At 44.3% G+C, this 25,700-nt stretch overlaps 1 protein-coding gene, 1 non-coding gene and 1 gene segment (V, D, J or C); 2 read left to right on the top strand and 1 right to left on the bottom strand.

The window, feature by feature from the left end:
* Positions 1–4,381: 4,381 nt before the first annotated feature.
* On the top strand, positions 4,382–6,585 carry LOC119218333 (Ig kappa chain V-III region CBPC 101-like). The segment is given in 4 exon segments: positions 4,382–4,483; positions 4,961–5,155; positions 5,370–5,522; positions 5,940–6,585. Coding segments are annotated over 4 exon segments (555 nt in total).
* Positions 6,586–7,765: 1,180 nt separating this feature from the next.
* On the bottom strand, positions 7,766–7,840 carry trnat-ugu (transfer RNA threonine (anticodon UGU)). Its single transcript has one exon. It is a non-coding gene; the product is annotated as a tRNA-Thr (tRNA).
* A 366-nt stretch (positions 7,841–8,206) lies between these two features.
* Positions 8,207–25,700, top strand: part of LOC119218174 (E3 ubiquitin-protein ligase DTX1-like) — a 21,087-nt gene continuing 3,593 nt past the window's right edge. Inside the window, exons 1-9 of one of the 3 annotated variants that reach the window (XM_037472389.2) lie at positions 8,207–8,492; positions 9,444–9,670; positions 18,543–18,757; positions 19,123–20,003; positions 24,159–24,220; positions 24,311–24,472; positions 24,594–24,655; positions 24,775–24,941; positions 25,018–25,171. In XM_037472389.2, the coding sequence (XP_037328286.2) occupies positions 9,460–9,670; positions 18,543–18,757; positions 19,123–20,003; positions 24,159–24,220; positions 24,311–24,472; positions 24,594–24,655; positions 24,775–24,941; positions 25,018–25,171 (1,914 nt within the window). In that variant the 5' untranslated portion in view covers positions 8,207–8,492; positions 9,444–9,459. The other 2 variants (XM_037472390.2, XM_037472388.2) reach the window with 2 other exon arrangements.

A 25,700-nucleotide genomic window follows, 5' to 3' on the forward strand; every position in this document is an offset into this window, starting at 1 on the left:
GAACTTCAGCTTCAAAGAAACTCTGAAGCTCTGAATTATAATAATAATAAATAAAAAAATCCACATATGAATTATTGTATAGTTCTCTGTAAGATATTTGATGTGTGGTCAGCAGCTTGCTGTACGAGGACCACTACACTGATCATCAGCCTCTTGTTTGAGTAACAAGACAAACGGTAGGTGTGTGTGCATTCAAATATTTTAGTATAATAGTTTATTTTTTGTTACTGTATCCAACCTCCTCCTCCTAAAATAATAAAGCTAATTATTGTATGACTGATTAGATATATATGGTGCTCAATATTATATATACCATTTCTAATTTTAAATTAAACAAAAGCTTGTTAATAGTAAAATATTTAAGTCAAAAACTAAATTAAAACGTATTAGCAAGACCAGCTGACGTGGTGACGTCATCAAGTCAGCTGCTGTTTCAATTGCGGAAATGTCCGTTCTCCTCTCTCGAACCTGCGAGTCAGGACTCCCGAGGGAACGCAAATCCGTTCTCGCCGTCTTAGGTATTGAGAAAGGGCCCTTGTCTGTTGTATACAACCAGCGAACTCGAGAACAACGGCTGCCTACAAGTATTTATACAGATCAGTAAAGGTGTGAAAGTCAGTGGTCACGCCCCCTGGGAGTGGTCTCCTGGTGAGTTCAATGTATCTCGGATTTTTAAGGCCTCTCAGTCAATATCAGTTGTGGCGCTATCAAGTATTACATAAATGCATTTCGGTAGATTACATTACATTGAATACAATCATAACTGTACATTGGTATTATTCTATTCAATTACAGTTTCAAAATTACAGTGGTTTTACACTCGGAATAGGTTGACTCAGAGTTGAGCGCGTGCACTGAAGGCAGCACGAGTGGAGCCATGTTTCAACGATTTACCATAGCAATGACCACAAACAATCGGTCGACATTTGTCACCCCTATTGAGCTGGAAATATGAATGCAAGCCTACGGCGAGTATGAAACAAAGCAACACATAGTCACATATGTCAAACTCGCAGCCCGCCGCCTGCACGTCCAGTGCGGTCCGCCACCGGAGTGCGTACGGCCATACAATTCGCACCCCGTCAGCTGTTTGCGCCGATCGTCAGTAGCCCGCGTTCGGTCGAACTGGGCAGTATCTGGCCCGAACCTGAAATGAGTTTGACACCCCTGATCTAGGTTATTACAGATGTATTTAATTCTGTTGATTTCATGTAATTTTTAGGGTTCATTTCAACCATTGTTGATTCATCTTCATCTTGTTATATTTATATCATGAAAGAGGAAACATGTGTAGTTTATTAAGCAACACATATTGACAGTTATGGTTCATACTAAATTGAATGGTTAGGCCCAAGAGGTCAAAGGTCCCAGATGATAAATAATGTTGGTCAAATGCTGTGGTCAAGGGAAAATCACTTGTATGGCATTCAGACATTTTGACTCTAGAATACTTTAGATCTGCAATGTTTTACATTTGTTCTCGCTAGACAAGAATAATACAGATATGAATGAACTTCAACAATGTTACCTTTCATGCGACCCTCAGGGTGACCTCTGGAGCTGTGGACCGATACCACCGTCAGGCTAGAATTGGGTTGGAAACCATTGCAACAGACAACCTGCTCTTAAGCATGTTAGACACACGAGCATGACACTGTTACAGAAAATCTATTTCCCGCCAAATAACACTGGTCTGCTGAAGCCTGTTTAGGTGGGAGGGTTTTAAGTTTTAAAACTGACTGTGAACTGAGAGAATAAAAATGTCCCTCAATGTGTAGATAAGATTGCAGTTCAGTGACACTGGAATGTCATTTAGTAGAGGAAAGGAATGTTTGTATAGTGTGGCAAACCCAGGGGAGGCGAGATGTCAGAATCAAGTAGACAGACACATTAGTCCAATTACAAAAATTGATCTTTTTAATTGATAACGTAGGGGAAGGGGGCTAGGATGAAAAAAACATATATATTCCTCCCTTTCAGGGTCTTAGGTCCTCACCAACTTGTTCCGGGGAAAAACAAAGGAGAGGCATGACGGGGCAGTAATGCTTCCCAGTTGCTGGACTGCTGACGGTGTTGATCTACCGTCTTGGCTGGCCCCTCCCTGGTTTGCCACAACAGGTTGTCTCAGGTGGCAGAGAGACACCTTTTACTGGAAATACAATATTATGGTCCTCTTTAGTTGTACATTTGAGTAAGCTCATAGAGGAGCTTAGGTGATGATAGAGGAGCTTACTCAAATGTACAATTTCATGTGATTTTAGGGTTGATTCGCCACCATTGTTGTACACATCTTGTTTTATTTAAGAACCAAACATACCTCTAATGAAGAGACTTTTGGATCTTTATAATAACCATTAAGAATAATTGACCTACATATTAGTCACACTTCAATCCTGAATTTAATGTTTTGAGCCAAAGAGGTGAAAGGATGAGAAGATCTAATGTTGGACTGTGTTCCAAAGAATATTACTTAAGTTGTATTGCTGTCAGATTTTATACTATTGTGAAAAAACTAAGCCTTAAGGTATCACTGATTGCGTCCATGTTAGTTCCACCTCAAAGCCAGATTTTAGGGCAGCTTCTCGATTGCATAGAGTTTGAGTATCCCCAGTTACAGCAAGGCTGAATGCATCAGCAGCTGCAGAGTGAAGAGGTGGACTCACTAACAAGTGTCACACTTTACCACAACAAAGCGCTCAGGACCAGGAAGCTGCAGAGATAGAATGTGCTTCACCCAGATGTTAGTGTACTGCTGGACAGTGCTCAATAAAGTGCCACAATTTTTCTAGATGGATTTAAATTCCTGATTGGTGTTACAAGAAGATATTATCAGCACTTGTTATATGTATCTCTTTCTTCTACTTGTAAATAGGTCAACTATAGAATTTGAAATGATGCCATAACCACCATGTTTCCTGTTGGTATGTTGTACTCCGCGTAGGTGTCCACCACACACAGCGTTTGGCATTGAGGCCCAACAGTTCAGCTTTGGTCTCATCTGACCAGCGTACCTTCTTCCACATGTTTGCTGTGTCTCTCACGTGGCTTGTGTAAAACTCCTAACAGGATTTCTTACGGTTCTTTCAATAGCAGCTTATCTCTTGCCACTCTTCTATTAAGGCCAGATTTATGGAGTACAGGTTTACTAGTTGTCCCGTGGACAGATTCTGTCCACCTCCAGAGTTACCATGGGACTTCTGGTTGCTGGTTTATCAAGGACATCACAATGTCCTCAAGATAAATGTGACCTCTTACTTGGGTGATGATAGAGGAGCTTACTCAAATGTACGACTAAAGAGGCTACTAATTTCAAAAGGTGTCTCTCTGCCACTAGAGACAACCTGTCCAAACATTCTTTTCTTCTACAAAATGACCTTCCAGTGTCACTACACTGCAAACTTATCTACATATTGAGGGACATGTTTATTTTCTCAGTTCACGATCCCAGTTGAAGAGTTTTAAATTGTAAAACCCTCCTCCCAAACATACTGCCCAGTTCGACCGAACGCGGGCCACTGACGATCGGCGCAAACAGACGGGGGGGGGGCTGGCGATCCGACGACGGTTCGCCGACGGCGGGCCGCTCTGGACGGGCAGTCTGCCTATGCATATGTGACTTAGATAAATGTATGGTTTAAATACACGTATTCTGCCACATACTGTTGGGTCTGCGTCTCATTGAACTAACTGATCTCTCTGCGGTCACTGAAGCGACACAATGCGTGGCACATACAGAGCCAAGAACAACTACTGCTGCCCGTCGGACCAGGACTATATATTTATATCCATTAATTAACTTTACTCCTCATGTTACCATGGTAACCGCTGGCATCGCATACGGATTTCTAGCATACACACGTTTCATTGCGTTGATTTTAGCCGCTATGCTTCGTATTTTCGTTTTATGGGAAAAACCAAAATACGAAGTTGTCAGTAGGTCTCGTTTTTTGGTTCTAAACGAAAAAGGAGAAAATGACTGCCCACTTCCGTTTTACCGCTTTGGATTCAAAAAGAAAAAGCAGAAACAAGTGTTTTTGTGGGACGATCAAAAGGTACACGGACCTCCCTTCAACAGCATAACACTTCTGTGAGAGTTTGCTGAAGCATGGGAGCAGATTTAACTCATCAAAATAAAATTCACACACACTTAACAGGATTGTTGAATCATAATCAAAAGATATGATACATTGAAAACGACATCCATGTATTTCTGACTCCGTTACACCAACACAATTCCATAATAGGATTTAAACTTATTGTTAAGAGATTTCAGCTCATTGTGGTCCAAATGTGTAAGGCTCTGACACCAAAACGAAAGAGGGTACACACAGAGTGAGAGTGGGATTTCCGTGGAAACAGTTTTGCAGCAAAACGGAAGTGGTCTGTACGACCTTTACATCAGTCACACGAAGAGCAGGACAAAGCAGCCATAAACAGAGGTACAAAGAGATGAAGTCTCACCGGATTACAACCATCGTCCTTGGTGAGTTAGGAATTCCCGTCAGGGTGCTTTTATTGTAGAAAGAACAACAGGAAGATACTATGAGGAATTCTCATAGGTGAGGAGAATTTACTCACCTTGCCTGTTGGGTTGGTGCTGTGGAGCTGGCACCAAGACGGAGCTGAGTTATTTGCTTATTGGGTCCTTTCAAATGTAATATGGGTGCAAAGGGAGGATAATATCATAATAGTAATGGTTTAATTATATTGAAAAAATATATTACAATATAATAAAACACGGAAAAGCCAGATAATATGCATGGGAGAGAATTGGTGGAATTCAGCTGTAGTATTGGTCAAAGTATAAAAGAACACACTTTGAAAAAGGGCCTTGATACACAAGTGGGTTTTTAGTACAAATTACTGAAGATGTTAATGAACTTTGAATATACAGGCGAGGTGTCTTGATGTTTACACATTAACATGCGTTTGACGTTTCTGTACACGTGCTCCACTCTAGGGTTTATCAGCACGCTTGCTTTTTGGATGCCCTCTGTGCCCGCTGCTGAGGTCCAACATGTCCAGTACGGGTCAACAATCACTTTGGGCTGTAACATCTCCTACATTCACGACATAACATGGCTCAAGCACAACCCTGATCTTACACCCACCGTGGTCCTCCGCGCAAGTCTCACAGATGGAAAAGCAGCACAAGGTAGTACATTATCTAAATGCTGTTTCAATTAATGTGGAAAGGTTTGAGTGTTCGAGTGACAACCTTTGCATATATTATAGCTCATCACCTGACTCCTCATGAGAGGCAGAGATCGAGTCAGAGCATATTTGCTGCTTTCTTTGCCAGTTCTAATTACAGAAAATGGAATATTATTTAAACTGGTTTCAACCAACTATAACTTATTTTTCCTCAGAGTTTCAGCTGAGCCCTCATTTCTCTGTGGATTTGATGAACAGATCTCTGGCATTGAGGATCATTGATGTGCAGGAGGGAGACGTGGGCATGTACTATTGTGTTGGCAATTCGAAATCAACTTTCATCGTAGGGAGAGGAACAAAACTTCAAGGTAAGAGTAAGCCTAGATGCACCATTGCTTGTCGGAGTACCAAAGTCCTTCTCTCCATGCTGCAGATGTCCGAGCCCGTTTCTCACATGGTGCGGACTCCATCACCACTCCCATGTCTTTCCACAGCGATGAGTTACTCAGGCTTTGGCCTGCACACTGTTTGTGGGAGCTTTAGATTATCAAGATCAGCACAGTTTAAAATAGCAAATATGATTGTTTGGGATTGGCATGGCAAGGGGGCCAACGGTTAGACCTTCAATACATGAGAAAAATAAAAGCATTTTACAGAGCCCCTGCTTCCAGGAAAAGTGTGGAGGACACGTGACAACTGTAATTTTATATAATACAGTGTTGAAATTTCACTCCTAATTATTCTAATTGTAGCCTCAGCTTGATTTTCTCTCTGCATCTTCCCAGTTTCCTCTACAGGGTCCACTTGGTTCCTTTTTCCCCACTGGTACAGTGTGGGTGTGGGGTTTGGCCTGCTGCTGATGGTGCTGGCTGTTTGCATCACCCACTGCAAAGCCAAGTCAAACGAGGACCCCGGCAACACGACATTTTCACTGCAGGAAATTCTCACCTGTCACTAAGGACGTCTAACAGCACCCTGAATCCAGCATGCGGGGTGGATGCAGTTTCACAGTATACCTGTGCTTTCTGAGCTTTGATGATTGGAGGATATTAGAAATAAATTGACGATGACGAGGAGCCAAACAGTCAGGTCAGTCCATGTGCATATTTGCACTGACTTCAGTACAACCAGAACCAAAACCGATACCAAATATACATGCTAAGTGAGTATAATCCTGCCACTGTGTCTAGATGCTCTCAACTGAAAATTGAATGGAGCATCATTTTATAGATACATTCTGACTGACTGTAGTTTTTTCTTTCTTTCGGGGTGTACTTCTGCCCCTCACATAATGAGTGGCTACTGCTTTAACTGTGATTGTTTGTATGCTTCCAGTACAATTAGGAAAAATATTTAATCTTAATGAACTCCTTTTTTGACAGACAAGGTGTAAAAGGTTATTAAAGCTTTTTAAAACCAGACACGTGCAGAAATTATTTTTTATATCTAGCCAAGCAAGTGACTATATTTGTACAAAAATGTAAGGGTTTGTAGTTACCAAGTATAGTCTCTGGTCTTCTGGAAAATTGTTGAAGTAAATGTACTTATTAGTAAAGAACATGTGGGGGGCGGGGGGGCGTATAAGATTAAGGAAATGTATCAACTAAATGATGTCAGCAATCGCGAAAATGCAAAAGATGCAAAAATGCAAAAGAATGCTGAGACTTTTTATGTTAAAAAGTTAGAAAATATGTACTGTTGATCCATCTAGCTATTTGTTCCTATCATGTACCTTCAATTGTTCTTGCCTCAGCTTGTCAAGACTTTACGGCCCAGTAAACACACCGACCAATCACATGCCTTGTAAATCATACCACTTGATGCTACGCAGCCAATCAGATATGTGTATTGCAACAAGCTTGCGGAGACGTACACACTAGGAGAGAAGAGTAGATTAGATAGAAGGAGATTTACATTGATTCTTCCCAAAGGCGGTTTGGTACCAGGATGTCTTATGTTCACAGACTGTGAAGTTCCACCAAAAAGACAAAGAACACCTCTTTGGAGTAAACATACGCCCTAAAACCTGGAATGAAGACACAAAAGTTATAATGATCACAATCCTACCACATTAATTCACTAACCAACAATGATGTAATCAGAGAGCAAAAAACAGGTAGTTGTATACCACAGATCAAGTCTGTCTTATTAGAAGATGAAAATAATACATATCACAAAGCGTTTAGGTTTGGGATCTCTTTTGTAGAAGAACAAACTAACAGAATCAGCATGTATTTTAATTTATTAATAAAGCGCAATTAGGCAGAATCAAGTTTACAAGTTTTGTATCTGTCCAACGCTGCCCAACTAAAAAGCAGATTGTAGTCTCATTTTGAAATATAATACAATACAAAAAATATATTTTATTCGAACCCTGAGGAACAAAGTCTGATAATGTAGCTGAAACACATCTTTCCAGACGGCAGCAGAGTGGACAGGCTGTGGCAGTAGTGAAAACGTTTTTATTTTACAACGTGAACAAAAGCCTGATTATTTTTATTTCATGCATTTAATTCCATATATGATGTTAAAAACATTTTTTTAAGCCATTTGTTCAGAAAGAGAACACTTCCACCACAATGGTGTGATGTAGAAAAGGAAAAACAATGGTAGGCCCCAGCGAGATTTGAACTCGCGACCCCTGGTTTACAAGACCAGTGCTCTCTAACCCCTGAGCTATGGAGCCCGTGCCGACAAAGTGATTGGTAAACATAAAGAAATAGCTCCACTATAATATCTATGAGGTATTAGTTACAGTAAGAAAGTTACAAGAATACTTGTATCCCACTAAAATGAATGGATTTTAGAATATTCTTTCACATACGGACCGTTTCATGTATTCGAATGTGACCTGCTTCAAAAACACGTTTGGATCATTCTTGGAGTATCACTTTTATTCAGCAGGTGGCAGCAAGTGACCACAAACAGCCGACCGAGGCACTGGACGACACTAAATCTCAAAGTGGCCAAAGGAGAATAAAGACATATTTCCCGTTCACGGGTTCACAATGATCACTTATTTTTGTATAGTGCAGAGACGAAGACAATCGACGAGACTATGTCTAATATGTAACACCAAGCCAGATTAATGAACGTTTGGGGTCACCGTCTTTTTATTGGTCGTCGGCCACCAATCCCCACGAGGGTTGCGCTGCGTGGTTGGGGGCAGGAGCCGGCTGCTGCCCCCACTCTCTCTCTCTCTCTCCTGGAGCTTCACACCAAGTTCTCCCACAGCGAGGCAAAGATGGAAGCGAAAGGATAACGTCGTGGCAAATATGGCAGACTTCATTTCGACCCATCGTGGTCACACCGTCTCCTACCCCCCAAAACCAATAGAGGTAATCCGGGTCCTCGTTGTTTGTTCTGTACGTCATAGTATACACAACGCGGGATTTTAGTGGCTTTGTGGAAGAAGGAAAGATACATTGTCGAGTCGAGAGGGCCATTTAATTCACGAGCGTCTCTGTGGCGATCTGGGGTTTTTTGTTCTAAATGTCCTGGGAGTGGACACAGAAATACTTATCAACAGGTGAGTGTTCGATACCGGTCTTGTTCCCTTTCTACACTGTGGTGGAACAGATAAATACACCCACGTGTATTCATATATGTATGAATACACAGAATAACTGCAGCAGTATTAACACGTAGAAACATCGCCTGCTAGAAGAACCGTGTAGTACACAGCGACCCGGTCGGACCTGTTCCGGTCGAGGTCCTACTGAGGTTGCGCAGTTGGAAGCCACTACTTTCTCAACATTACTTGTATGCTACGCCACGGAGTACCGCCGAAAAGCACACACACACACGAGGCCGCTTCTGGCTCAGGTTCCACAAAGGACGAGGCATATTTTGGAATAGGGTTTTCCCGAACAAAGAGGAGGTTTCTCCCACCCGGCGTTAAATGGAAGAGTCGGGGGTTGACGTCGGATAAGCTGTCGCTGTGTCTGCAGCGGGGTGGAGCACCAAGGCCGCTCCGTAGTCTGTGTCCTCGGCTGCGGGCTCAGGATTCTTCGTCGTCGCCGCGAGCGGAGCTCGGGTCCACGCCGAATAATGTGTCGACTTGTCGGGCTGTTAGCTCCGCTGCCGCTCCATGTAAGGAACAAAAAAGGGCTTTGATTTTAACTTGTGGGGGGGGAGGCAGCATGTATTGATCCACGCGGAATACCACCATGAAGAGCTTGTTCTACACAGATACGGCCCCGGTGTGCTGTGTGCTCGGCCGCTGCCTCGAGCAGGCGGGCTTCATAGTGCGTATTGTACTGCCGTTTCATCCTTCTACTCCTCTCCAGGGCCAACAGTAACAACATGCTCCTGGCCTCGGCCGTGGTGGTCTGGGAATGGCTAAACGAACACGGGCGGTGGCGCCCCTACGGCCCCGCTGTCTCCCACCAGATCGAGGCGGCCATCCGGAGCAGCGACCCCCGCGGAGGGAGCGTGGTCCTCGGCAAGGTGGAATGCCGCCTGTCGCCGTACATCATAGATCTTCAGTCCATGCACCAGTTCAGACAGGATACAGGTAAGCTGTGGCGTTTGGAACACCTGTATTCCTCAGGTCCTTGTTGTCCCCCAAACGGCCCACTGGTAGCTACTGTGTGGCCCTTCAAAAGGCCCCCGTTCTGCGTGGTCCGCTTAAATGAGAAATGCAGAACATTGTTTAAGATTCGTGATCGTAAATATCAGATATAGCCCCACAATTCTAATCATGAGCGTTTTGATTAACATTAACCACGTGGGTATTATCGGGAATTCTTTGATTGCACCCCCATGTTGTGTTACATTCCGGCACATGTGCAGACAAAATAAGACACTTATCCTCTTTCTGAAATAAAATTCATTAGTTTCACTTATTGTTACGCTAAATATAATCATAGTCATTGACACCTTGCATCGCCTTCCAGTGTAACATTAAGGATTCAGTTGAACGTGTAATACACTATATTCTCCATCAGCATCTCCATCAGCTAGTAGTTGAAGAAGTTCTTGATTTGATGTGGAGCATTTCCGTTCATCCGCCAATATTAATACAGACTTTAAGCCTTAAAATAAATGAATACATTTCTAATGCAGTAGTAATGCTCAAATGCCTCATACAGGATCTATAACCGATTAATCTATTGATTTAATTTATATGCTCTTGTATAGATTGTTAATTTCTGAAGTTAAGAGTGGGACTGTCGAGAGAGAGAGCGATAAAGAGGGTTCAAATTCTACAATATAATAGGGACGAGCAGCTGCAAATCCCCATCGCACCACAGTTAGCTGCATTCTTTAGCTCTTACCCTCTAGTGCACACACAACCACACCCACATACATAGCAGCTGCACACTCCACACACGAAGAAACAGAGAGAGACCTTGATTCTTTGTAAAGAATGGAATATTGAAAGGCCCAATGAGCAGATAGTTCACTAGAGCTGTCCACCCCCCTCTCTCCCTACCCCTTCTCCCTGGGGTCTGTCACCCTCTCCCCCTTCCTCTTTACCTCTCTCTAGTACAAGTGTTTAGTTTGGTCAATAGGCAGAAGTCCCAAGAGCCTTTTTAGTTTTGGCTTTGACATGGGAGAGATAGAAACATAGGAGTGTGAGTTTGTGTTCCGAATAGTTGTTAAAAACAGATATTCGAATGTGAAAAAAACAATAGCGGCAGCATCGGTGCTTTGCACACTACTTTATATTGCATGAACAACAGGATGATAATCAGCACTCAGCATCTCCGATCTTGGCTATTATTTCATTTACTTATTTTTGTGTCTGTAATATGTTGTTAATTATGTTTAAACTTAAAAGAAATTACCTATAGTAGTAGTAAGTAATTATGTCTCATTGTATTAATTTGTCCTGTTATTGACATCCTTAATGCGCAACCAGATATTCAAATATGTTCGAATATAAGTGTTTTTTTTAAAGAAAATGTTCAAATGTCATTTTTGAGCAATTTTAACAGCCCCTGTGGACACTTAAGTGGGAGTGGTGGTTGTAGAAGGAGTGAGATAATTAGGGGAGTCTGTATTCTCTCCGTCTTCCGCTCCGTCCCCATTGTTGGATGTTGTCGAACAGATGTGAGTTATCCATCACACAGGGGGTGCAGACCTTGTAGGCGGGGGGGGGGGGGGGGATTGTTCACCAAAAGGGAGATGGAGGGAAGGGGGACGATGGAGAATAAAGAAGTGAGCAGTCATTGGTGGACCTTTATAACCAAATACTGACTTAAGAGAGTGTACATGGAACACCAGCTGTTCTTAAGTCCTTTGTCCTCATCAACCTTTTTCCACATGATTCAATGTGTTCAGTCCACAGTGTGGGGTCAGGATGTTCTGTAGTGTCCAACCTCGGCTCAGATAAGTCGCTTTGAGCTGTTGTTAGCGTACGGTTAGCATTCCTGCTCTCTTCAGAGATTACCTTCTTCACTTGAGCCAACATGGCATTCAAATCTTAGGGATGTTTTTATTTTTTGATTATTTTCTTTACCTGTTTAACTGATGTTGGGTTGAACAGTTGATAGATAACATTGTTATCAACGTTTTTATCAGGACAACACACGGTTTATGTCAAAATATCAGCTTCAGTCACACATGGGGTTCATAATTCTGAAGCCAATACAGATATTTATTTATAATTTGTTTATATAACCCCATAAATATTTGTTGCATTGGTTTAGCCTTAAGCAGGAGACAATCATGTAACGTTGTGCTCCTGCTGCCTGTGGCTCCCCTCGTTCCAGCTGGTATGTATTGTAGTAACGTTGACAACATGTACGTTTACATGCACACACTAAACGGGTCAGTGGGAGCATTCAGGTCGCAGCCTGGTCACAGGTGCTGTAGTTATCTTCTGTGAAATACTCTCTGCTGATTGGTCCGCCAGCGGCAGGTAGCTCAGCACTGGCCCAATGGGAGGCATGATGAGAGCTGTGGGACTTAATCCAACACTGACATTGCAGGTATTCAGCTGATCCCCCCCAAGTTGTAAACAGAGAGTAAAGCCGAGTTCCTTTGATGTTGTTTGTCATTAAGCTGTAATTGTGATGCAGACACTTGACTTTATTTCCTCACGCGAATGACAGGACATTGTTTGATTTTTTATCTGTCTTTATTTTATGCAGCGTAAGCACAAACGTTACTAAATATACAAATAATACATTCTGTCACACAGTAAAATAGTATATGATCTCATGCCTAATGCAGCCCTTCTGTCTTGCACCTGCTGCAATCATGATGTCAATAAATTGAGATAAACAGGAGCATCAATCCAACATTAATGCTTTTCAATATATGTATATCTTTAGTAACTGTTAACAGTTGCGTTCATAGTTTGAAGTTTAAAAGTTTGTTGCTGTCGTTTGAAGCCAAATGTTGTATTTATTTATATTAACAGTACTTCCTGTAGGATGCATTTTGACTGTAAAGTCCCTTGTTCTTTTGTCCGATCGATCTCTTTACCTTCGTTCCCCTTCTCTCTGCTTATCTTAATCACACTGTGAAGCTGAAAATGGACTCTGAACCCAAAACTCAGGGGATTGGAGTCTTTCATGGTAAACAAAGGAGAGACAAAGGTGGAGAGAGAGCTGAAGGGAGAAGGCAGCACGACAGTAGAGGAAGGTAAAAAAAAAAGTGCCCAAGAGCAAGAGAAAGTTAAACAGGAGAGGGAGAAGATGAAGAGAGGATAAGACACCAACACACAGCCTGTGAGCACATCAGTACATGTTCACGTCACTATGGTTATGGACAGCACATCGCCTGAGATCCCTTTAAACACAAAGCCCCCACCTTGAAAGCACAGCAGCCTCGTCACAGGCACTAACACGGGGGGATTGCCTGTGGCGGATGAATCCCATGTGATGGGGTTTGGAGGGGCTCACAGGGAGGCCAAGAGATGAGCAAAAGAGCAAATTAGTGCCAGAGAATGTGTGTCTCCCAGAGAGATGGACTCTTCTTTAATAATAAATGTCACTATTTAGACAGGATGTAGCTCTTATCGGTTTATCCAACCAACAGAACACCATGAGTGTGTTCATGAGTTGTATGGGGAGAGGAAACATGTTAAAAAGAGAAAACGGAAGGAGAAGAGATTAAATCAAACAAAGTGAGATAACAAGAAGTGATGAAAACAACTAAAATAGAAGAAGGGAATCCATGCTGGAGCATGTTGGAAACTCCAGGTGAGGTGTCATTTCAGGAGTTTAGTCGTTCCCTCAGCCCTAATCGCTCCAGGGATTCACTGATTGGAGCTGGAACAAGGGCTGCAAAGTATACAGGTTCAAACCAGATCTCCTTACGCTATGAATCTCTCACATACCGCTCATAGCGTTGTTACACCATAACAACAGACTTTGCTCTTCGGCAGGCAGCAGATTCACGTCATTGTGGAGCGGTTTATTATATATTTCTTTATAACAATGAATAACCCACAACAAACTCTCTTTAACTGGGTAAAACACCACGACACAACAGCTTGTGACAAACAATTTGTAACACTAATAATTGTACATTATTATCTCGCCAAACTGCATGCTGGGTACAGCTCACAACATGAAGTAACTCTGTTGCTACATGAAAACACGGAAAAGAGCGACACAGAAGGAACAACGAGAGACCAGAGATGCATCAACACAACTTGTGCCTAAAAGAGGAGCTGTGTCTGTTTGGAGGGTTTTTGGTTTTGGAAAATCTGACGTAAGTTACGTTAGATTTAGAAAACGATTTATTAAAAAGTCTGTCGAGCCTCTGGTGGCAACTCTAGCAGCCACAACAAGCTAACATGCCAACTAGATAATGAACTAACTAGCTAAAGAGCTAACTAGATAACAGAGGTGGGACAAAGTCATTGTTATGCAAGTCACAAGTAAGTCTCAAGTTGTTGCCCCCGAGTCAAGTCGAGTCAAAGATGAGGCAAGTCCCAAGTCGAGTCAAAAGTCAAAGCCAACAAGTCTCAAGTCGAGTCCAAAGTCTTACCCTTTTAGTTTCGAGTCATTTCAAGTCCTCTTATTACAGAAATAAAATGTATACAAATCATGTATGTCTGTAAGATTTGTATTTGTTTAAACCTCTTTATACAATGACATTAACCAAATACAGTAAGAAACAGAAAATGTAATTGTCACAAAAAATTCTATTTCAACAGAATATTGCACTAGAACAATGCACAGCAGTGACTCATGCTGTAACGCCCTACACGAGTGTCCAGGAATTGTGAGATTGGCTGTTGTGATTCATCTACGATGCTTTTGTTCATATTTTGTTAATATTCATTGTCTATTGTACACTAAGGTATACGATAATACATTTCCGTTTATGCAATATTAAGAATATTTTCACTGCTTCAAAAGCCCTTCCCTCAAGAAACCAAAGTCATATGCTTTAAAGCAAAGTGGGGACGGGGAACCCTGGGTGATGGTGCGCTGCCTCACAGACCTAGACTACGTAGGGAAGGGAAGGGTAATGGTGGATCGACTGTGACTGTGTTATAGTACTTTAAAACGGACGTTGACATAATGTTGGCGAGGATTTCCATCGGAGTCTGAATCCAGCATGAACGAGCTGTCTCGTTGATACGGTAAAATACTAGTGAGTTACGGTACATTCGATAAGGTGCTCAGCATTCGTTCAAAACCTACCTACCTTTCTTTGTGCAACTTCAGGTGTCGAACAAAGTTGGACGTTGTGGCAGCTCCGTCTTTAAACTTTGTCCCGCATGTTTTGCATATAGCAACTCGTTTGGTGGCACTGCAGTGGTTGGATGTCGTGCAGGCAGCTCTCTGCATACAGGTGGCGCACATTTTTTTGACAGATGCAGATAAACAGAGTGGCGCGGCCGTGTGAAAATGTTTTCCCCCAGTTTTCATGGGAAGTAGCAAGTCTTCTCGAGACAAAAGGCTCGAGTCCAAGTGAAGTCACGAGTCATCGATGTTAAAGTCCAAGTCGAGTTGCAAGTCTTTGTACGTTTTGTCGAGTTGAGTCTGAAGTCATCAAATTCATGACTCGAGTCTGACTCGAGTCCAAGTCACATGACTCGAGTCCACACCTCTGCTTAACGAGCTAACTAGCTAACTCCAGTTGCGAGCAAGTTGGTCAGTGAGCAGTGAACAGCTGTACGGGCAGCCGCGTTTGTTTTTGGTTTCAATGAATAAATGTGTTTACTTGAAAAAGCAATACCGTGATATACTGGGATACCTTGAGAATGTTTCTTAATACTGTGATGGATTTTTGGCCATACTGTGCAGCCCTAGCTGGAACCCTTCTGCACCCTCAATGAACAGCTCAGTCTGTCTCTGTTTGAATGATACCATATCGGGCTATCACATCAGATCGAGTCCGCAGTCTGTGATGCAGCAGGCTGGGAGGCGAATGCAGCTTAGGAGTAAGGGGAGCTCTACATGAGACTGTCCGTCCTTTTACGACACACATGCAGCACTTGAAAATGACACCAACCTGTCCAACACATGCGTGCGAGTGGCCACTCTGCACCACTCGTATGTCTAGAGATGGATGGAGGACAAGGAAGGACTGGCTCATTGCTGTCAAGGGATCCACAAGCGAAACGGCCCGACCGCACACGTGAGCAGTGTTCCCCCTTCAATCACATCAAGCCTAGTTTATGCTTCTGCGTTTTCAGAGAAACGCAAGGACATGCACACTCAAGAGCCCCTTGCAAGCCTTTTTTACCCCTTGCGTGACTGCAAGAATCTTTCCAATTTTTCTAGACTAGCGTCAAAAGCCTCACGTAGCCCGCAAGGCTCTGATTGGTCTGCCAACTACATCCTTTCATTGAGTCATAGCACAATACTGCCATTATTAAAACAAAGATGTTATAAGAGAGAATGGATCAGATTGAAGAGCTTTGGTCGGAAAAAATCCGTAAATATGACTACTTATACAACCCGTCATTGGCGGACTATAAGCGGATGGCCTCCGATTCATGGAGGGAGATCGCCGCAAATGTTGGTTTGCCGGTTGAGGGGTGAACAAAGTTGTGGAGGAAAATGCGGGACAAATCTGTCCACAAAAAAAAGGCGATGAAAAGCAGCAGTGGTGATGCACGGGACAAAAAAGTCTGAATAAATAAACAAACCAACGACTTCCACACACACAGACGTCACTCTCGAGGTCGTCTACAACAAAAAATGTTACTCCACCTAGTGTTCTGGTGAAAATAAGCATGCAATGTCTATTAAATAAAAAACAGGCATTAATTAAAATAATTAATGCTAGAATTACTGACAAAACATCCAACTAACTAAGGCAGCAGGACTATCAATTTGTCTCACTAACACATTGATTCCTGCATGGAGCTGACTCCATGGAGGTCACTTACAGTTTAGACCTAGTCAAATGTTTGTCTGCAGCCAAACTCCGTTGATTACCCATCAAGGCCGGTTACACACACGTAACACTTATACACACACACACAATGCGATGCTCAGGGACAAAGGCAGGTTATCTCTTTAAACACAGCTAGGCTCTGACCCGGCACACACGTCATTGACTTACAATATTCCTTTTATTATAAACATAACCGCTTCTCAGCACACACAGTCTCGTAAGCCAGAACATTGACCCATGTGATCTGTTGCAGCCCAACAGCACATTCAGAGCCAACGCGCACATGTTAGCTGACACGCGGGTGGGTTGTTTTTCTGTGCGCTGCTTGGGCCCAGAGCTCCTGGAGTATTCAGGCTGTAGCTCTTATAAGGCCTAACGTTGTCCTACATAGGGACTTCTATTGGCTCTCCTCGCTCATTTGGCTTAAATATATCATATATTGTGCGATAAGTAAATATATTGATTTTTGCAACAGGCCTAGCACCTACTGCTTCAGTTTGGAGAGGCTTTAAACACCTCACAAACTACAAGCAACAAACACACCCCGTTCCATGAATGACCTCCGCCTGGCAGACGAGCTGAATAAGTTCCACTGCAGATTTGAAAGGCAATGTCCTGACTCCATCCCCCACAACTCCACCACCCCTCCCTCCCCCAACCCATCAGTAGCTCACACCTTTGGATTACTCTCCCCCACCCCCAACGTCCCTCTCTGTCCCGGAAAGAGTGTTAACCGGCTCTTTAAAAGACAGAACCCCCGGAAAGCAGCCAGTCTGGACTCAGTCTCACTCCACACCCTGAAGCATTGTGCTGACCAGCTGTCTCCTGTGTTCACCGCCATCTTCAACAACTCCTTGGTGAAATGCCACGTTCCAGCCTGCTTCAAGGCCTCCACCATCATCCCTGTTCCCAAGAAGCCCAGTATCACAGGCCTGAATAACTACAGGCCCGTCGCCCTGACCTTTGTAGTCATGAAGTCCTTTGAACGGCTAGTCCTGTCCCACCTGAAGACCCTCACCGACCACCTCCTTGACCCCCTGCAGTTCGCCTACAGAGCCAACAGGTCTGTAGACGATGCTGTCAACCTACGCCAGCATCCTGTTTGTGGACTTCAGCTCTGCCATCAGCACCGGTTCCCTCCAAGGCTGCGTTCTTTCCTCTCTGCTCTTCTCCCTGTACACCAACAGCTGCACCACCAGTCCATTATGCTCCTGAAGTTTGGGGATGACACCACCCTCCTTGGACTGATCTCTGGTGGGGATGAGTCCGCCTACAGGTGGGAGTCTGACCACCTGGTGACGTGGTGTAGCCAGAAAAACCTGGAGCTCAATGCGCTAAAGACATTGGAGATGGTTGTGGACTTCAGGAAGTACACACCCCCACCTTCACCCGTCACCACTGTGGATTCCTTCCGTTTCCTGGGCTCCATCATCAGAAAGATTGTAGCTGACCCCTAAAAGTATTTGTGCCCCTTCCATCCGTCAGGAGGCTGAGGTCCATCAGGACTAAGACCTCCCGCCACACTAACAGTTTCTTTCCTTCGGCAGTCGGTCTCATCAACAGAGCCCGGGCCAACAACACTTTGTCACTTTCACTCGTCACTTTCTGTTAGCTGGTGCACTTTGTCTTTATTTTTATTTTTAATTGTAGATTTATTTCTTAACTTACTAACCCATAGCTTTAGCTTACTAACCAAATATTTTATTATATTTATTGCTGCACTTTGTTGTCTGTCCATTATTGTATTCCATGTATGTCTGACATATTATGGCAATAAACGATTCCTGATTCCTGACATCTAGTTCATATCATACTACTAGCTTTTGTTGTCTCTTGGTTCTACTGGTATTTCTACATGATATAATCCTGTGTTTCAGTTGGATTATTTTGAACTGTAAAAGGCAGATAGTAAATCTGTCATGTTTCTCTGGCTGCCTGCTCAAACCTGTGAGTATTGTAATGTGACTCTCTTCCCCCCCTAGCTGCTCTGTTCACCTGGTGGAGAAGCTCATTTGGGGCATGTCCATTAACTGTTACACATTTTTAAACATCTTGTCTGCTTCTTATTTCAGGAACCATCCGTCCTGTGCGGAGGAGTTTTTATGACCCGTCCTCGGCCCCAGGTCATGGCTGGCAGTGGGAGTGGGAGAACGATGCTGGGACGTGGACTGCCTACGACATGGAGGTGGCCATCGCCATCGAGAACGCCCACAGTCGGCAGCAGCCCTGCCTCGACCTGACGCCCATCGGCTTCTCCTACCTCATTGATTTTCAGAACATGACACAGGTGTGTTTGAATTCTATGCATGGACCTTATCTTCTTTACATGACTGAGGGATATTTAGTTCCAAGTGGCAGCCGCCTCTTACAGTGTACAAGTAACTTTGGGACTATTCAACCTATGTCTTAGCACCTCACTCACTGAACAAGTTTCTTATGATGGGAGTGTGACGTTGTTAATGTTCTTATTACAGGAGTCCGAAAAAACTATACAGAGAAACAACTGTCTCTACCTTCAGCTTGATCCCGTCTTTCTTACCGTGTGACCAGTCTCACTTAAAAGAAAATCATAATAGGGTCATGGTGTTAAGATACTAAATTTCCCTCCACCGACTGGTAATGGAAACATTTTGGATTTCTCTCCTGCTGCAGGTGAACAGACAGAGCCAAAGGTGTCGCAGGCTCCAGAGACGCGCTGACATGTCCTACCCTCTCGTGTCCGGCGCCCTCCCAATACCCAAGGGAGGCGCTGTTGGTGGAGGCCTAACTGGAGCCCTGCTCGGTGTTGGGGTGTCTGGGGCAAGCATGGGAATTGGAAGCTCCGCCCCCCCCAAGGTACAAACCCCTGGACAGTCCCAGCCTTGTTCCTGCCCGCAGTGCATGCTGGTCTTCAGTGTGAAGACCAACACAGGAGGAGGAGGAGGAGGGATACAGACTATGGGTAGACGCTCGCTAACCATGCAGCGGCCCAAGAACTTAGCACCAGTCTCCTCTAAAGCTCTGAGTCTGTCTAAATCTGCCACTCTGGGTGGGCAGCAGCAGAACTCAAACTCCAATGCTAACTACTTTCAGACGCTGCCGCACGGCCTCGCCATCTCCAAAAACATCTCCTCTCCAAGAAGGAACGCCCAGCTCTTTGCTCAGTCGCTAGCTGCCCTTAGCATGGGCACCTCCTCTCTGGGTATCTCCTCGTCCTCCAATAGACCGCCTCCTCCGTCCCTCCCGCCTCCTCAGCCTCCATCATCCAAACCCAACCTGATCTCTCCGTCCATTCCCGCCAAGCGCTCCTCCTCCTCTTCAGCCAACGATCCGGTGCCGATTGCCACATTGGTTACCCCTGCCAGCAGCGTGACCACACCCCCCTCTCCTGTGCCATCTCCGTCGCCAATGGTGATGAAGCCACAGCACTCAGCGTCTCCCGCTGGAACCGCGTGCCATGCCCCGTTGCCACAGAGATCAAGCTTAGCCGGGCTGAGCAGACCGGTGTTACAGAGGATTGCGATGGCTCAGTCCAGAGCTCTCATTGCGTCAGGGTGAGTCGGTAGAACAGACACAACGCGGACTGGGGAAGTACACACACACACACACATACACCAGTAGCTTTATTTAAGGAGAGGTCCGTTCTGGAGTCTTTGATTGAAGCATGTGCGCTTTAGAGTCCTAGGCTCCTGTATCACAAACATGGAAACAGCTTGGAGGCTCAGAGATGTTCGGCTGTGGACGCCACTTTAGTTCGATCCAAAGCACAGGAACACAAACAGATCCTCACCTCACGTGATCTGTGACGCAATGGAGCGTAGTGTCTTTATTATAAAGCATTATTGTAAAGGTTATCAAGGATAAATCAAATGATTTAAATACATTTTATGGAATTTAATTTGCAGCTTACAAAAGCATTGAAGCTTCTTTTCTTAGCTTTTGGAGAATTCAAACAGCTATTTTCATGGCGACCACTTAAGTACTTGTGGGTCATTTCACTCAGTTAGGAACCTTTCCAAGCAAAAAGTACTATTCTAACGGAGCATGGGAGACCTGCTGCAGTGTTTACCCTACCCATCATATTGGGCAGGTGCCAAGTGCCCCCCCCCTCCAAGAAAGTCTGATGGTTTCATTTTCTACATGGCGCCAGATCACATCAGAAGTTATTTAAGGGTGCTTTCCACAGGTCTATGCCGTGTTCCTACATCCCTTCCTTATTTATATGATCACACACGCACACACAATCTCACCTTAGTTCTTATAGTCACACCATGTGGATGGATGGCGTTCAAAGAAAAATACAGTGGTCTTTTCTTCATGTGAAACTAACGTTGAGTGAATTGTAGCCGGCCCCTCCTCTCCTCCCTCCTCTCCCGTCGCGTCTCATCAGCCGGGGCCCCTCACTGCCTCATTGTTGGTCTCCACGGTAACCTTTGTTGGATTAGCCGAGCCTGGGCCGCATTAGCAGCACAATACTGATCCTCTGCTCTCCTTTCCCCTTGCTCTGATCGGACCGGTCTGTCTTCTTCGCTTCCATTTCTTGACTTTCCTCTCATCTCAGCTTCTGTGACTCAACAACCTTTTCTTTCTGTACTTTTTTTCCACTTCTGTTTAAAACATGACGGTCCCGACTATAGTGAAGATACGCCATTAAAGCCTCAGAGCTGTTATTATTTGTAGGTGCTGCTAGCAAATTCCTTGTGTGTGTGTGTATGTGTGGTGGGGGGGGGGGGGGGGGGGGGTGGCTAGACAATGATACCAGACCAGTCAGCATTGTTTTCTGTCCCCAGACAATCACATTCAGATGTGTGTGTGTGCGTGTGTGTGTGTGTGTGTCTGTGTCTGTGTGTGTGTGCGCGTGTATGTGCGTGTGGAGACAGTCCCAGACTCAGACAGGGGCTTATGGGAATGTGTGTGTGGGGGGGGGGGGCAGAAAACAAAGAAACAAGTCAGCAAACTGTCAAAGATTGATCACACATTGGTGCAATAAAGCAGGCCAGCAGTAGAGCAAGAAGGGGAGGGTACACACACACACACACACACACACACACACAGCACAATGCTTAGCTCCGAAGGCATTTAACAAATTTACAAGTTGTCCTCTCTCTCTGACTGAAGGAAAGGAGATCCAGTGAACAGGGTTCCTCTCCTTCTAACCTTCTAACTGGGGGGGTTATAGGCAGGTGAATGAGTATGGGGAAAAGCTGGTGTGTACAGTGGAGGGGGCAGACCAGTAGATGTCCTGAGGAAAAGGCCAAATAAACAGAAGAAGCGCACTCCATAAAGTGTGACTGGAGATGGAGTTGTAGTCCCAACAACTCTTAAAACGGGGAGACGTCCCCCCCTGGAGAAGATCAGATTTAACTGTCCTCAGCATCGTATCAGTTATTACAACATATACATTTTAGAGAACATTAGAGAACATTCACAGTCACTGTGTGTGTCTGTGTGCGTGTGTGCGCGTCCACGGGATTGTGTGAGACTGTGGGTGCAGCTTAACGTTTGTGACAATATATGTGTGAGAATGTGTGAGAGCGTGTTATTGTCTGGCATCTAAAGCAGTCCAGCTGATGTCCATCTGGGCCTGGTAGAATGGGAGTAGCAGGAGGAGGGAGGGAGTGTGAGTGTGAGACAAAGCTGAGGGAGCTGAGGTGGGGGGTCTGGGGTTGAAGGGGGTCAAGAGACCGGAGTCCCATTCAGGCCCCTCCACCCAGGCAGGGGAGCTTCTACCTCTTCTTCTCTGATTTCTTTTGATTTTGTTCTAAAGAGGGCCGGGTACACATTCTGGGGAAATTGGTGTCGATGGTATAAAAAGTATTTTCCCAACTGTAAATTCACAGACACAACCTTCTAATTCACTTGAAAACCGGAAAGAAAAGTGTGCTGATATGGATGATCAACTTCTTTAACTTCCACTTGCTGTGTGCAACAGAATGATTTTAAAGATTTGATTGCATGCTACTAACTTTTAGGACACTGAGATAAGAGTGAGGACATCAGTGGGGAAGTTGCAAATTACAACCAACAATTCTGTATCAAATCTTGATGCTTAAAGTAGTTTTTTAGTAGTTTGTAGTAGATTTATGATTCATGTAGGACTCCCAACAACAAATCGAAAAAAAAACGATTATTAAAAGTGTTGGCAACGAATTTCATCATCGATTCGTTGTGTTGCGCGATGATTACGTCACTTAATGATTTGTGGAGATGCGCGGAGAAAAAATAAAAAATGAAAGAGCAGAGCTGTTGTGGGTCACATGGCGCAGGCAGAGACGTCTGTTCGAGTTAAGTCGTAGAAGGTGTGGGAGAATTTCACATTGATATCGGAAGTAAACGTAACATGGCACGGGAGGGACGTAAGGAGCTCTCTGCTGTTTACTCGTCATCCAGCTGATCAAGCTAGCGTTAGCTCGCTAATAATAGCAGTGATGTGAAAGCAGTTAGCAAGACTAAAGACATGTTTTTATTTATTTTTTGAAACATTCTTCTTTACAATCGGTTGTCTTGTATATATTTTGTGGTTTTTCCCATGTCGGTCATTGTTGACAAATATATTTGTATGTGTGGTACTATTTAATGCTGTCATGTACGGTAGTCTAGTGCGCTTGCACATCTACTGTGGGTTGTACGGTAGTTGGTGTTAAGCCTGTAAAGGGAGACACGGTGATCCATTAAACTAAGAACCCCTGCATTTATTTACAAATGCCATTTTAAATTCATCTCATAGCACGTGGTTATTTTTTAGCTGTACTTAGATGTGGTGTAGACATTTACATAGTGTGAGTGTTAAAGTGTAGTATAGAGAACAAGTTCTGACGTTAAAACAAATCCTGTTGTGATTTGTTTTTTTTCTTTATTTTTTAAAAATGATTATGTTGAAGGAGCAGCCTGTACTTTCTGAAGTATTTTTGCAATATAAATTTGCAGTTATGTTTTAAAAAATAGGGTTTAAAACTAAAAGGGTTAGAAATGAAAGCTTTTTAATGCTGTTTAAAAAAAATCTGATTAAGTTACCTAACCGGCAGCCTGCTTGGTGCACCACGCTTGTGGATGTATCACCATATACAGTGCCTATCATAAGTTATCACCCCCCTTGGACCTTTTCCCATTTGGTATCACTTGCTTGTCGTCATGTGTCACTGAGTGAGTTAAGTGAAAGCAGCTTAGTGCACTGACAGAGAGCCCGTTAAAGCTAAAGCAACAGCCGATCATCAGGACACTTTCTGTCTCTCAGTTGTCTCTCACTAACTGCTAACATTACTTGCTCTCCTCCAGCTATTGGTTGTATACAACTGAGCTTTATGAGAGAAAACCAAGTGCATGAGTGCTGTGAGGGAAGCATTCGTTGTCTTTTAAAGCTGCATAAACCTGCAGTGGGAAACTCCGTATATACTCTGCATACCTGTAGGACCACGACCCCCAAGTTAAACAGATCCCAACCATCGAGTGTACTGTAGAATTCCATAAACTGTGTGTGACATCTGTGTTTGTCACTTAGAGATGAAGATGAGGGGCTTGGTGACCTAGCTAGCAGCTACAAGAGACATTTGTTTGTGGATTAGCTCTCATAAACAGTGACAATCGAGAGCACTTACCGACCAACGAGAGCGCAGAGAGCTCACAAACAGCTTCTCATCCCCTGCTCTGTCTGATCCCACTGTTGCTGTAGGAAGTCCACTGTACACAACAGTGTGTGTCTTTTTTTGTAGCGTGCCCACCGTCCCAGTGAAGAACCTGAATGGATCCAGCCCGGTTCACCCTGCACTGGCCGGTAAATCTCTATCTCTCTAACGCTGGGCTTTTCTGAGCACATCCGAGAGCACCGCCTTTGTTTTCTCTTCTAACCAGACTCATTTTTCAGGGATCACAGGCATCCTGATGAGTGCTGCCGCTCTGCCCGTGTGTCTAACTAGACCTCCAAAACTCGTGCTGCACCCCCCGCCTGTCAGCAAGAGCGACGTCAAACCCGTCGCAGGCTTTGGCCACTGTCAAAGGAAGACTACCAAGAAACAGGCTCGCAAGGGTAAGCACTCTACAAAAACATATTCAGACCTCCACAAATGCTTTAGTTTGATTGTTTCTGCCTTATAATCTTGTACTTCTGCATGAGTCTGGTGTTAACAACCTCTCCTTGCTGTCGGTAGGTAAAACTCCAGAAGAGGTGGTGAAGAAGTACCTGCAGAAAGTAAAAAGTCCCCCTGAGGAGGTATTAACAGTATTCATATGTGCTGTTATCATCATCAGGCTCGTATAAATCAAATGAGGCATAGCGTCGGCTTCACATGAAACCCTCCACAATAACGGGTTCCTCCTTTTCTCTCCCAGGACTGTACCATCTGCATGGAGCCATTGGGGGGTCCGTCTGGATACAAGGGTCCAGGCGTGGGGCCTGTGTCTCGGGCAGAGTCGGTTGGGCAACTCGCACAGTGTGGACACCAGTACCATTTCCAGTGTCTGGTGGCCATGTACAACAATGGCAACAAGGACGGCAGGTGGGTGCGAGACAGAGGCCGCTACTCCTCACGGTGCTTTGAGAACCAGCTCACAAGTTGTGTCCCCTCTTCGCAGCCTTCAGTGTCCCACCTGCAAAACCATCTACGGCGTGAAGACGGGCAACCAACCGGCAGGGAAGATGGAGTACCACGTCATCCCTCACTCTCTACCGGGGCACCCTGACTGCAAAAGTATCCGCGTCATCTACAACATATCGCCAGGCCTTCAGGTACGCAGAGTGTCTGTATGATATGAGTCATCCCATGTTTGGATGTTACCTCGTAATACTCATAGTGACATAATTGATACATTGATATGATCAGGTTTTAAGAGCATTCTTTGTATTGGTGTTAATTTTGGCATTTAGTCATTTAGTCTTAGTCTCCCAGGTAGCCAAAATGCCCCAGAATCGGGTCGAATACACTGTTTTGATTCCGGTATACAACACTTTGAGGGATGTTATTACATACATGCATTGTAATGAAATAAACTTGAAATGGAGGTGGGCTTAAAGTTGTGCAGCAACAATACGTTGAAGTTTCTTTGACAAGAAGGCAAGATTGAGTCCTCAGACTAGCAGGCTGGTAGTTTGGAGAGCTTCCAGCTTGTTAGCCTGAAAACCCTTACAGGTCTGCTAACCAGATGGAAAGATCCCGGCAGGGTAAACAGGTGGGCTCGTGCTGGCTAGCAATGTGCCAGCCAGACGAACCGCTGTGGCCCGAACCTGGAAACACTGGGGCTAGTGGGCTAAATACTCT

This window comes from Pungitius pungitius, chromosome 9 (genome assembly GCF_949316345.1).
Source record: "Pungitius pungitius chromosome 9, fPunPun2.1, whole genome shotgun sequence".
In the NCBI taxonomy this organism is placed as follows: Eukaryota; Metazoa; Chordata; class Actinopteri; order Perciformes; family Gasterosteidae; genus Pungitius; species Pungitius pungitius.